The 14097-nt window shown below is 39.5% G+C and overlaps 1 protein-coding gene across 1 annotated transcript in view; it reads right to left on the bottom strand.

Moving 5' to 3' along the window:
• LOC146615373 (uncharacterized) overlaps window positions 1–1674 on the bottom strand; it is a 111414-nt gene extending 109740 nt beyond the window's left edge. Inside the window, exons 1-2 of the mRNA XM_085375555.1 lie at window positions 1497–1674; window positions 217–429 (exon numbers count right to left, since the gene is read on the bottom strand). Coding sequence (XP_085231681.1) covers window positions 217–429; window positions 1497–1639 — 356 coding nt within the window. The 5' untranslated portion in view covers window positions 1640–1674. The remainder of the gene's footprint in view (window positions 1–216; window positions 430–1496) is intronic.
• Between the last annotated feature and the right edge of the window lie 12423 nt (window positions 1675–14097).

Here is a 14097-nt window from a genome sequence, read left to right as displayed (position 1 = left end):
ACAGAAGTAAACTTTATACAAATGTCAAAAAAGTATGCCAAAAATGGAGTGTTCAAGAAAGGATAACTGATTTGGTTCTTTTATTTTAGTTTACTGATTCATGTCTACCTGTTCTCTGACTTAAATCGTTATGTAAAGCTTTGAAATGCCTAGATATCGAAAAGACTACTGACAAAAGCTGTGTCGCATTAGGTTTCGACTGCTAGCACAACCTACCTTACATCAATAGAAAGTTTATCTCCAAAGGCGTCCCTTATTTGTTCAGAGACAGTTTTCTGGTCCCAGGATTTTTGGAATTCAAATCCATTCAATATATGCCCTTGTTCATGTAAATGTTGTTTTGTGCGATGCTTGACAACAACACTGCTTGATGGCCGTGGAAGAAGGATGACATCTTTGTTGAAAGTATCATGATAATGTGTCTTGGCCCTATAAAACAAAACAGAAACTATATTCAGATTTATGTATCTTTTGTTTTATTTACCTATACTTAGACACTATCAGTTCCTTAAGAAAGTTGCTAATGTCACTTGGTAGTGACCAGCTTACACGTTAAACTGTTGGTAAGCTTTTATGAATAAAATAAAATGTTACACAGTTTATATTTAAAAAAAAAACAGTATCGCAGCTAGCCATTTAGCCCACTTGAATATGTTTAAAGTTGCTTGTGCATGTAAGAGTTGAGTATAATAGCAAACACAAATAACAGAAACATAATTTGAAAGAAAAAAAATGCATAAAGTAATAGCATGCCTATAAATTGCCTTTGAAAAAAAATGGAAAATGTACGTAAAATAGAAAATGTTTTGGGGTTTGACCATTTTAATTCACTGACGCTTGAATTAAATAAATAAATAAATAAATAAATAAATATATAGTACAATGCATAAGGATTTTTTTTACTGCTCTACAAAGAGGCATACAAAGAAACATTTGCTATTACTTTTTACTTTGACTAAAGAACAAAAAAGACACCGATCATATTTCTTTTTTTCTTATTTCATACACTGTAGAAACTGGACTGAAGGCATGACTTGGCATCCATGTTTATCTACCTCTACAGTGGTACAGATATTGATCCACTCACAACACAGAGTTGGATTGATGTCTTCTAGCAAGATTAAAATTCTACCCCAAAAAATAAATAAATAAATAAATAAATAAATAAATAAATACAAAACTAAACAAAAACAACAAGAAAATTAACCCAACCTTTTATTTAGCAGGCTAATGTAGCTACCACCTCCCACATTAATAAAGAAGATTTAATAAAGTAATCTTAAAGTAAGCATCAACTTACACTCGGGTCACAAGTACAAACAGCCACTAATATTGAAATAAATGCCACGGTCTTTACTGTTTTTAATGTGGATGCTGCTGAATAAATTAGCTAGGGCTAAAAATTTATAAGGGTAAAAAAGTGCGTTGCTAAATCAGCAAAGCACATTTCGTATTTCGCAGTTGTATAGTTAAGTGGCAAACTGTTTTGTTCTTACCTTTTCCTTGATCTGCAGTTCCAGTTGCCAAAGTGTTTTTGGGTCTGATATCGCAAAGACTGCCCCACTCCAGTCGAACTCCGTGTAGCTACTTGACTCGTTGAAGATACCCGGGTGTTAGCTGGTCTAAAAAGTTCCCTCATCTCACTTTCCACCGTGCTGTGGGTAACACTGGGTGCAGTTGAGCCCGTCCCATCTCGATCAAGTGACGAGGACAACGATGTGACCGTTTCAGGAGATGATAAAATATTTCTTAACAACCCGACAGCTTGCTGAAGAACTCCAGTTTCTTCTCACCCCTCCATGCTGTCAGACACTTGAAAGTGACCCGCGCGTGCTTCTCAGCCAATCACAGCGGTACAGACACCCAGCCTTCCGTTTCCATTAAACTCCTTCCGTTTCCACTATACTCTTTCATTCACATACATTATTCTCTTGCATACATATATTTTCTTCAGATATGTATGCATTCTCTTCTTACATACATATATTATTTGTAAGATTAAATGCATTTTGAATGCATGTAAATGAGAGCAAAATGTAGGAATGCATAAATGAAAATGCATGTATGTTAGAGTGCAAATGTGTAAATATGTAGATTAAAATACATGTATAAGAGAGCATAATATTGCAATGTGTGTGTTAAATATGTGTAAACATGAGAATAAAAATATCTAAATATAAAAATTAAAATAAAACTACGTGAGAGTGAAAGTATATGTATGTGAAAGAAGAATATATGTGTGTGAGAGTGAAAATATATGTGTGTGAAAGAAGAATGTATGTGTGTGACAATGAAAATATATGTGTGTGAAAGAAGAATGTATATGTGTGAGAGTGAAAATATATGTGTGTGAGAGTGAAAATATATGTATGTGAGAGTGAAAATATATGTGTGTGAGAGTGAAAATATATGTGTGTGGAAGAAGAATGTATGTGTGTGAGAGTGAAAATATATGTGTGTGAGAGTGAAAATATATGTGTGTGGAAGAAGAATGTATGTGTGTGAGAGTGAAAGAATAAATTTTGGCTTGTACGGCCCCTCATACGATAAATAACATCTATATCAGGTATTGTTTTCAGTTTTTATGAGCAGACGCTGAACTTTATGATGCCACTTTGTATTTCTTACAGGGACTCCAGGCTTAACCTTATTTTGGTGTGAGGCTGGGTTTTTTTGCTGCCAGTGTTTAACATTATTACTGCTCTCTATAATTGAACTGTGAATTGTGAATTTCCCTAGGGCTAGATTTGTTTCTGACAAGTTATACCAAACTACTTGTTCTTAAATCATAAATCTAAAAAGATTTATTAGTACTTAAGTGATTTAATCTCTTTATTTTTGAAAGAGCAGGGTCAAAACTTTCCAAATCTATAAATATCCTGTATAATAATTGTAATAGTAATAGTTATTCATTAGTATTTCAGATCACGGTAATTCAGACTGCACAACATTCAACAAGAAGAGCACTTATGTCATCAAAGTATATCCAGCCACTTGTACGGATCTTTCTATTTTCCCTGTGTTTATTTCAGGGTTGAAAATGAACCTTTGTAGGTACATTTTACTCAGGAGGTTCACCCCCAGCCTGACATGATTGAACACATCAATGATTTAAACTCTGCCTGACAACTCTATTTCCCACCAGTGACCCCCTAATACCCACACACAGGCACAAAAGAGTCAGTAACCATGAAATGGCATCACCCACCAAGGCAGTGAGGGGTCAGCTTGATGTTGAAAGGTTATTGGTTGGCTGACTGACTCACGTGTATGACACGAAATATAAAAGTTTACCTGAATGCCTCAAAACAGCCTTCTTAGATGTTTTTTGGTCACAAAGGTCAATCTATAACATCATTTTTATGCCTTCCAACTGCTATATCAGTACATGTAGCAGCTGCAAACAAAGAACAACTTTTATTTTTAATTGTAACACCCCGAGACAACCACCACCACGCCCACCTTTCTTTTTAAGTGGAAAGGATCCGTTTAAGTCCGTTATGGTCCAAGGTATTCTACAGAGGTCATGCAACTTCATGATTACCACTGAAAGTTTCCAAGACTGTGTTTTGAAGAATAACTCTTACTGGCTCAGTGGTATTCAGAATTTACAAGGGCAGTAGCCAAGAAAATGCTTATAGGAGGGGGAAGCTGCTTTAAGTCAATCTTCTACGAGGATGAAGGTCAAACAGACCATCTTTCTGCCTCTCCGTTCATCTCATGTTCCATTTGTCAATCTATTTATCTGTTCATCACTTTTTGTCTTTCCCTCTCTTTGGCCTCTTGGTAACCTCACACTGGATGAGAATGTCAGTGTTCAGTGGCATTTACGGCCCATTCCCACTGCCCTCAGAGGGCCTAATTACTCCTAGGTCAAAGGTCAATTTGTGTGTTTTTGGCTTGCGTGTTTGGCAAAGGGAGGTTCATGAACACACTCTCAGCATGCGCTAATGATTCCACCTGATGGTCGTGCATCTGATCAATCATCTCTGAAGGCAGAAAATATTCAACAGACACAGATGAGGGCCTTTCCCATGTGATTAATCTATGGTGATGCATACACATGTGTCAGGTTGTAAGGTGGAAGCATTTCATCAATGTATTGATTAGACTATTGATTAGATTAATAGCAAGTATAAACACTGGAGGTGCTGCTACATTATGCACTGACCGACTGAATATGGATATGTGTGCATTTATGCACTAGCATGTGTAAATACAGTATGTCAGTGAGCAAGCAAACATGAGCATGGTTGCATGTGCTTCTAAGTATACATGTGTGCATCTACTGTAAATATGTCTGTGTTTACATATATGCATGTGTACGGGAGTCTTCGTGTACTAAGTAGCTTAGAAGTGGCAGCTGTGGCAGAGTGCACTGAATACAAAGACCCCGCCCTACCCCCTCCAGTCAACCAACCATCAATCAAACACTCTCAGTGGGGAAGTGTGTGCTGCTGTGTTTATTTCTTCTTCTGTCAATCAGCTCGACTGATGGCCCACCCATCTGTCTACCCATCCATACATTGTCCATGCATGTGAATATTCATTATGCATGCCAACAAAGTGAGTTGATGGAGCTTTTTATATGGGGTGTAAACACTGAGAATCCATAGTTCCTTTCATGCATGAAACCCACAAAATTACTTGGTTCAGTTTTCCTGGTAAGATAATGGTTAATTACTGAAGGCTTCTCTAACACATCGTTCAGTTTATAGCACATTCATATGCAGTTTTTGTTTGCTCGAGACAATATTTTTCTATTATCTTTTTGTACTGCATTAATGTGTGGAATCCTAATTTTTTACCTCATGTTAGTGTGGTTGGTTGTGCATTGAGCTACAATGTCAAAATTTTACCCGAGTGAGTTAGCAACATGCTCCTGCAAGCTAAATCAAATATTTCCTTTTTTGGAGGAGTCCAAAAAAAAAGCAAAACGGGCCTGTTTTATAGACTGCACTGGAGCACAGCATGGTGGATTGGTACCATGTCAACTTTATTTATAAACCACTTTTAATACACTGATAATAGACACAAAGTGCTCTACACAAAATTGAAAAAATTACATTCAAAACAATAAAAGATAGAAACCCAAAACCAAGAAGTAAAACTGCTATAATTTAATAAAAACAAGAAGATCAATGTCTCATGCAAGCCAGAAGAGCAATATTGTGCTCTTTTTTATACGTTTCAGTCATAGGATGAGTAGCAGTATTTTGAACCAACTCCAGATGTGAGAGGCAAGACTAACATAACTAACATAAAGTGCATCACAGTAATCCTGCTAAGACATGATAAAAGCATGTATCACTGCCTACAAAGGACACGTTTCACCTTTGCCCATGGCCTTAAATGAAAGAAGCTAGACTTAACTATAGTGCATCAATTTATCTGTCCATTGTAAAGTCCACTATGGGCTAAACATACAAGGTCAAGGGACCATCGTCAGCACAGCGTGCTCCCATGCCTTCTAAGAATGGGTCCCAGTGGAAGGCGATAAAGTAAGAAAAGCAATGGTCCCAAAATAAAACCCTGTGGAACACGGCAAGCCCAGAAAGGAGCAGAGGAAGCTGACAGAAATCGGCCTACCAACTAAATATTAACTAAACCTTTTCAAAGCATTATATGTGCAAGATGCTGTTAACAAGATACTTTAATGGTTAGCTATTGCAAAAGCAGTGGTTGATCAAGCAGAAGAATAACCACATCGTTACCAGAATGAGATGCCAGGAAAATATCATGAAACACTCTTAACACTGCTGACTCTGTACCATGAAGGGTTTTAAACCCAAATTAGTTATCACCATTGCCTCACAGCAAGCAGATCCTGGTTTTTAATTAATCAGTGTGGAGTTCTGTATGCATGTTCTTGCTTTGTCTGCTTGGGCTCTCTCCAGGTACTCCTACTTCCTCCTGCAACCCAAACTCATTTGATTGTATTTGTTGAGCTGTTGGAAAAGTTGTATTGTAAATTACCTGAACACTTAAAAAAACATCACTCTGTTTATTCTTACTTCTAGCAAAGCACCACGACCAACATCTGCACAATGCGCACATCACTCAGATGATGGAGAAATCTCTATGCCTGCAACTGGAAGCAACTACAGGCTGCACTGCGCACACACACACACACACACACACACACACACACACACACACACACACTTGAAAAAAAACCTTACTTGACAGTATTACGTATTAATTTTTCTATAAGATTTAATTGCTAACTAAATAAGTGAAGGTGCCATTAATAATTATTCTGGCCAACTTCAACCCCTGACTGCAGCAAAGTCACAGCTTGGATTAAACTATAACATTACCAGATGTTATAGGGTAAACGTTTCCCATCTGCAACAAGTTTCTCTACTATTTTCTTCATTACCACAGTGAAGACTCCCGCGACAGTGACACCACCACCAGAGAACATCTGACTGCAATCTCATGGCATCTATTTCACTGAAGGACATCTTTTTAAGACTGTTGGACTGCGCTGCAAAAGGGATGCCAAAGGGGTACCCAGTGCAGTGCATTTGAATGTACCATCAGTGGGGCCCTGGCCAGGCATCAGCTTGTGACAAGATGGGAGTGAGTCTTCCCTTTCATTGCAGCACAGCATGCACAGCACAGGTAGTTGTGCCCATTTCAGACAAGCGCATGTGGTTCCATTCACTTGTAAATTATTCTCCCATTTCCCTGCATACGTCAACACAGGCGTTTACATCATTCCCCAGTGGTAAACACATGCACTTTGATAAGGAAAGCATTGTGTAAATGTACTCTAGATCACAAAAGCAGTAAACAAGTGTGAAAACAGACCCACATGGTGAGGGGGAGAGGGGAATACAGTATGAAACCCAGTGAGAAAACAATATGAACAGTGATAACAAGCAGGCCAGTTCCTTTGTGGTGTTTGTTCTATGGAAATCTTTTATGTGCTTACTTGGAAATACTGGAAAAGCACCCCCGTAGTTTGTTCCCTGCCACCACCACAGAAAATGATCTCAGTATTTTTAAGTCAAGGGGCACATTGTGAGGAAACTTTTAGCCATGGTTTTAAAGGTTGTTTTTATGCTTTTGTCTTTTTATGCATGCATTTTCAACATTGTATGCATTTATATACTACACACAGTATAAAGCAGCTGACTTTTGCCAGTGTGTGTGTGTGTGTGTGTGTCCATCATATCGCACATGTGTCTGTGGCACCTCACGTGGAGGTTTCCCTCCCCTCCGGCTGCTTAGCAGCTCGATGTGCCAGAACAGGGTCTGTATCTGTGCCAAGTTCCACACACCACCACACTCACCTCACATGGCTCCCAGTAGTTCTCCTATCCAGTTTTTGGTTATTCAAAAGGTATTTTCCTAAATTGTTCTTGGCACTTGGTGTGCTGAGTGAAATCCTCCTAGGCTTTGAAATAAGCTCAAACACTGTGGGTTTGAAGACGTACAGATATCAGTGGATGGTTTAACACAAATCCTTTCTTTTGGGAAGTGAAATTCAAAATAAAGCTAGACTCATTCATTGTAATTGAATTTGGTATTATTTAAGATACAACAAACGTCTCTTTTTGATCCACAAACTGTCTGTTCCCTATGTAAACTTGTTTCTTCCACTAAAAAAACAAATTAATAAAATTTTGTCAATGAGTCAAACTTTCAGCTCACTATCTCAGAATTTCAGCATACTCAAAAGTTTGAATTGGGTAGTTAAAATTTTGAGATAATAACTCAAAAGTTTGACTTTGATCTCCCTGAACGTTTTCCTTTTTTTTTTTTCCAATGGTAGAAACATGTTTTCACAGCTCGCACCTGATTCTGGAACCAGAAAGATTGTACCTTCTTTACACTGTAATGAACATGTAGCCCATTGCACGCAGGAATCACTCAAGCCCTAAACAGACTCAATGAATCCAACGACAAAGGTGCTCTCACTGTGTGTAACCATGGTAATGAAGGGCACCGAACCATCCTCACCTAGGTGTTATGCTTTTGGATTGTCCACTGGTGAATCCCATTCACTTGAATGTAAAAGCTCAGGAAAACCAAGAAAGAATATGAGTCTGTATACATCTGGAGAATGAACTGATTAGAATTAGGTATGAAAAACAATTTTTTTAACATCATCATGCAGGAACAGTATGAGAAGAGCATGAAAGATGATTGTAAACTGCGGCTTGTCAAGTTGGAAGTCCTATAGGATCACAAAAGCAGCAATTTTCCATTGAGCTTAATGTTTGGTTAGCGCAACATGTTAATATAAATTGCTAATCACTCCATGTCAATATAAGATGCTAGATAGATAGCAAACATGTTACATTTTAAATTATTGTTGGTACTGTTGGCTCTATTCATGGTTGAAAAACAGTTCCAAAATGAAACCTGTATGTAAACGTTTTAGCGAGAGAACGTTTGATTTTGTATGGTTTGTATTAATTTAATGTGTTGTGTTTTTCTCTGCTTGTGTTCTATGTAACAGATGTTAAAGCTGAGCACATCTATAATTATTATTAGAATTGAAGTTTATATTCAATTGTGTTCATTTTATATTAAATAAATTTACTTTTCTGCTCTGAGCACATCTTACATCCTGTTCTTTTTCACTTTTACAGAAGTAATAAATTTAAACTAGTAGTTTAAAAACTGGAGGGGGGGGGGGGGGGGGGGGGGGGGGGAGAGATATGGCAGCTTTTACTCACGTTTTTGTCCCATTTTCTACTCTCCTCCTTTAAAAAAAATGGGGAAAGTAGTATTCTTCCAACACAGACCTTGTTTTGTTTTGTTTTTTCTTGCAGTGGAAGAAGATTATGGAAAGAGTGAAATTCAAGAGAAAAAAATTGGGAAACCCCAAACGCTCCAGCATGTGAAAGAGTTGAAGGAAAATTACCAGCAGCAATGCCCCTGGTATATGAGCAGAGCTGTGGCAAACATGGTCCTGTTCTTTTTTCTTTTTTTTTGTTTAAATTAAAATACATGTTTATTCTTTGAACACAGCCTAAAACCTTTAATAGCTGGCTAGATGACAACCGAAAGCATCTTTTGCATCTTTAAGCTAAACAGAATGAGTGGTATCCACTTTTTAATGTGGCTTTCCAACTGCAAGAGGGGTGGATAAGCACATTTCCTAAACTACCAAACTAAAACAAAATAAGACATGAATGCTGGGACAGCACAGGTGGTTTAAGCTGCACTGAATGCAGCTGTGACTTGTCTGGTACAAAGAGAACAGCAGGAGAAGAAAAAGGGAACACACACAGAGTGACAGAGTGTACGCACTCACAATTTCCTCGAATGTTGTGTTTTCTTTCCATGTAGAAGTGAAAACACGGTGCAATGATCATGCAAGCATTTGAGAATGTGTGTGCATGTGCGTTTTTAGCTGTGTTTGCTGGCTCTTCTCCTACTGTGTGGTAAATATTTCTTCGGGAGAATCATCCCGGTCTGTTCCCAGAACAACCACCCAGCCTTCAGCCAGAATTATTTATTATTAATTCCACGAGTATGAGCTTCTCATCTTCCATTCGCCTCCCTGCTTACAGTAAGCAGCTGAAGTGCCATAGTGTGCATGAGAGAGGGAGAAATAGAGGCAGAGGGAAAGAGAACAAAAGCAGAGAGAATCAACATGTGACAAGCGAAACTCTGTCCACGCAGAAGAGTCAGGTGATGCCAAGGTCAGATCAAAACAATAACAGGAGTGCACGCACGTGAATTGTCTCCCCCACACACAAGCTCCCCCCCCTCACGACCTTTTTCTCAAAAATACGCTGTACGCTTGTGCAGCTGTCAAAAGTTGGCTTTTTGCAGCACTCGCTGCTTTTGTTTTCTTACACAACAGTCTCTTTCTCCCTGATCACAAGCCAAAACATCAACGTACGTTGTCAGTATATCAGCAGTCATTTGACGAGTTGGGTAGCCTTTTGGGGGAGTTCGTAACAGCAGATTTTAAAAATGAATCTTACTGTGAGACATTTCCTCCTCAAAAAAAAAAGGGGGGGGGGGGGGGGGGGGTATGAATATATGTTATTAATATATATTGATTAGTGTGTAACTGCATCATCAAACAAATTGAAACATCTTGAATACAGTGGCTGAGATGGACATCACTTTCTAGCCTAGTCGCTTTTTTTTCTGTGGCTTGAGTCCGGCCACATATGTGTCAAACACTAACGTTGGAGGAGAGGAGAAGGTGTTTAATTCACGTCTGCTCGTTCAGTCTCAAGATATAAAGGATCATAGTGTAGTATCATCTGAGAAGGCCTCCCGAAAATGAAAGAAAAGCAACAAAGCCACTAGCATTAGGATAAAACCTTTCCCTCCTCACCTCAACCCTCATCTCCTGAATTTAAATCAGGGCACTAACACATTAAAACGTGTATATGTATTTCCAATATTGTCGGAAGTACTTATTGTCAGCAGTAGGGATGGGTATCGTTTAGGTTTTATCCGATACCGGTGCCAAATCGGTACTTTTGAAACGGTGCCGGTGCTCAAACGGTGCTCAAACCGGTGCTTAAAGAATGGAGAACACAAAATTGGTCCAAACACCTCTCATGTTCAGCTGGTTTTTGTAAAAAGATAACAATGTTAGCCTTTTCTGCAGCTATGGGGCATATATGGTATCACTCTTGGCTGGAAGCAGTGCTTAAACAATGGAAAAAACACAAACTTTATCCAAAAACCTCTCATGTTTAGCCGTTTCCCTCTTTTTCTTTGGTCATTTTAGCCTTTTTTGGCCAGGGTGAAGGGAGTATCTGCCATCAAACCAGAAGACAGCCGCATGTAGCTATGATGATGTTTGCTAGTTCACCTTACCTGCATTAATGTAATAACGTGGTTAGCCTACTCAACGTAAATTACACACGAACAACATTAAGCTACTCACGCAGAGAAGAACGGCTGCTGCTGCATCATCATCCGTCATCATTTCTGCTACACTGGCAGGGCTAGGGGCCAGGACTCTATTCTTCGTGTTTTTGGGGATGTTGCTAACTCCGGGTCTGATAACAGGCACCACACCCGCAGTAGATGCGCTCGGTGTGAGGTCTCGCAGCAAGCTATCAAATACAGCGCATTTCTTGGCTTTTAAAAAAAAACGCTATGCCTCGCCAGGTGTTTCATCGGATTCGAGGTGTTCCCTCTTTTGACAGTATCACAGTATCAGCTTAAAGCACTTGTTGCAGGCTGCTGAGTTTGCATATTTTGCTGTGAAGTACAGCCAGACTTTTGACCGCTTCGCCTTGGGCATTTTTAATCTGTAGCTCTGCTCTAAAAGAACGTACGTACCTTGACCCGCCTACTATCCTCGGAAACGTAAAATGATTGGCTAGAAGTGTATCACAGCTCAGGAAAAAAAAGCACCGAAATAAAGCACCGAAATGTGCGCTGCTTTTCGGTCTGGTTACTACCGTTTATGTCAGAACCGGTGCCATCATGGCACCGGACACTGGTACCCATCCCTAGTCAGCAGATTAGAGATGCAGCCCTCCCATGTCTGGACAGCTTACGAACCAAATGACAACAGCTGGTTATAAGCTAACATTATACCAGCTAACCTTAGGCTCAAATGTTCGAAAAACATTTCACAATTTTACTTATAAGTGTAGACCTTAAAATACAAAATCTTTGCCAGAAGAATAGAAAATTAGAAAAAAAATCACTCCTTTTGTAATACATCATGATCAAACAGGTTTTATCAAGGGTAGACACTCAGCCAATAATACACGCAGACTAATAAATATAAAATTGCTCTATTAAAAAATTGGAAACCACAGTAGTCTCTTTAGATGCAAAGGTTGTGTTAGAAAAAATGAACTTACTTCACAAAGCTTCAACCTACAGATCATTACTGGACAGGGCTGCCCGCTTTCCCCCCTCGCTTTTGGCTATTTTTAATCAAGGCACTAGTGACAGCAACCCGACAAAATATAGAAATATCAAAGGAGTTCAAACAGAAACTAAACACCATAAGATAAGCCTATATGCTGATGATGTATTACCTTTCTTCAGAAACTTAAAAACCTCGCTCATGAAGATGATCACACTTATAGAAAAGTTCTCATCAGCAACAATACATTTCTTGAATATCAGCAACTTACACACTGAAACATATGGGGGTCTTGGGGGCAGTGAGGGGTTGGATGAGGACTACTGCTCAGTAATACTCATTCTGTACACTTTATACGCTCACAGATACCTACCCAACATAGCGCATTCAACACTAAGTAGGAGGAGGGGCATCTTCCTACACCCCTGTTTCACACACCTGGGGGTCTTCCTGTGTCTCTGTGTGTTATTAGCAGTGTTGGGACTAACGCGTTATTAAGTAACGCGTTACAGTAACTACGTTATTATTGTGGTAACAAGCACGGTAACTAGTTATTATGCCAAAATCAGGAACGCGTTAGTCGTTACTGGGATTTAGATAGGGTCGTTACTCGTTACTTTGTGTGGTGGCTATCGCGGAGCTTCCACAGATTCAGTAACATTAGCAAGTGGTGGAGGCCAGCAGGTGGATGAGGGAAAAGGGACGCAGAAGGAAAAGAGACCCGAGGCGGCCGCTGGTCCAAGTGTGAACTGAACTTCAGGTAAGAAGTTATGACCTGCAGTCTCTCTGGGTCAGATATAAACCAAGTTTAGGTGGAGTTTATTTTCGTTATTCTGACTTTTTCCATACTGCGTGCTAGCTAGCATGACGGAGTTTCTATACAGCTGGGTGGGTGCTATGTTACTGATGTTGAACTTTATTTTGTTCATAAGTTATTAGAGTTGCCAACCGTCCCGTCTGGTATTCAGAGAAAATATTACGCGTTTCTTATTGAGGTGAAAAGGAACAGTTTGTCCCGTAATTCAGCTACAATGAAAAAGGCACAAAGCTCTTTCTTTTTCTCTCTCTCACACTCATACGCACGCACACACACACACACCATAAGCAGATTGTAGATTTATGTATCTGTGCCTTTTTAAATTTTTGTGTTCCCGGTGTTTGTTTTTCTTACAGGTACGGCAGTTTGCGATATATTATGCATTTCTAGTTGTACACTAGAAAACAACCTCCAACAACTCACCTCAGTATGGCTGTCATTCAGAAGTAAACTTAACTGACTCACTGACTTGTGTTGGGCTCCTTTCACGTGGTTACAGCCTCCTGCAGCGGAATTAAACAGTAGATTCTCAGCCAACACTCACTACAGATGAATGGCAGCCCACAACAATGACAGTTGTTTGTTCTACGGTAGCCAACATTGGTAATATAATGCACTTGAATTGGGACGGGTAAGAAAGCAGAATTCAGTTTACTACAGTGTGCAATCTACTGACATCTATGGGTGAGAATTTACACACGGTAACTTTAACAGCCCAGCCCGAAATCATTAGGACCTGTCATGGTCCTGGGTCATTTTGACTCATCGTTCTTAGTTTTCTTGTTTTTTGTATTTTATCCCATGGTTCCTAGGTTGTTCAGTTTAGTTTTTTAGATTCCCCTCGTGTCCTTACCCCCTGTGTCCCCCTCCGTGTATCTGTGAGTTCCCATGCCTCGTTTCTCCTCCTTGTGTTTAATTCCATGTTTTCCCCTGCCCGTCTGTCTGTGCTCTCCCTGTGTTCTCTCTCCCCTTCCTGTCCGCGTCTCTGTGTACTTCCTGTTTTACTTTGATAGTCTCCCATCAGTGTACGTCACGTTGTGTTTGCTCCTGCCCTGTCTTGTTGCAATTATCAGTATCAGCTGTGTTCCCCGTGTGCTCCCACGTCGCCCGTTATCCTTCTGGGTATTTATGTCTGCGTCTCCCTCAGTTCTGTTTCGCATCCTCCCTTTTAGCTGTGTGACCTTCCTCGTGTCTTCCTTGTGAGTTTAGTATTCCCAGTTTAGCTTCATACTGTTGTTTGTATCGCCTTTTTCCCATTCTGTTAATAAAGCTATATTTCGAGTTAAGCCCCCGTTCTGGTGAGTTTGCATTTGGGTCCTTCTCCTGCCTACACACAGCGTTTCATGACAAGGACCAATCATCTACCTATAAACAAAATATTTTGAATGGGACATGAAAAGAATAAATGACACTAACAGTCTTACAAAAGTGCAAAATGAAAGGCAGTTCTCTCTTTTTCATG

Source organism: Diplotaxodon limnothrissa, linkage group LG17, assembly GCF_057381915.1.
Source record: "Diplotaxodon limnothrissa isolate DT_005_m linkage group LG17, D_limnothrissa_male_GT1.1, whole genome shotgun sequence".
NCBI lineage: Eukaryota > Metazoa > Chordata > Actinopteri > Cichliformes > Cichlidae > Diplotaxodon > Diplotaxodon limnothrissa.
The sequence above is the reverse complement of the archived record's forward strand: the minus strand, read 5'-3'. Positions and strand labels throughout refer to the sequence as shown.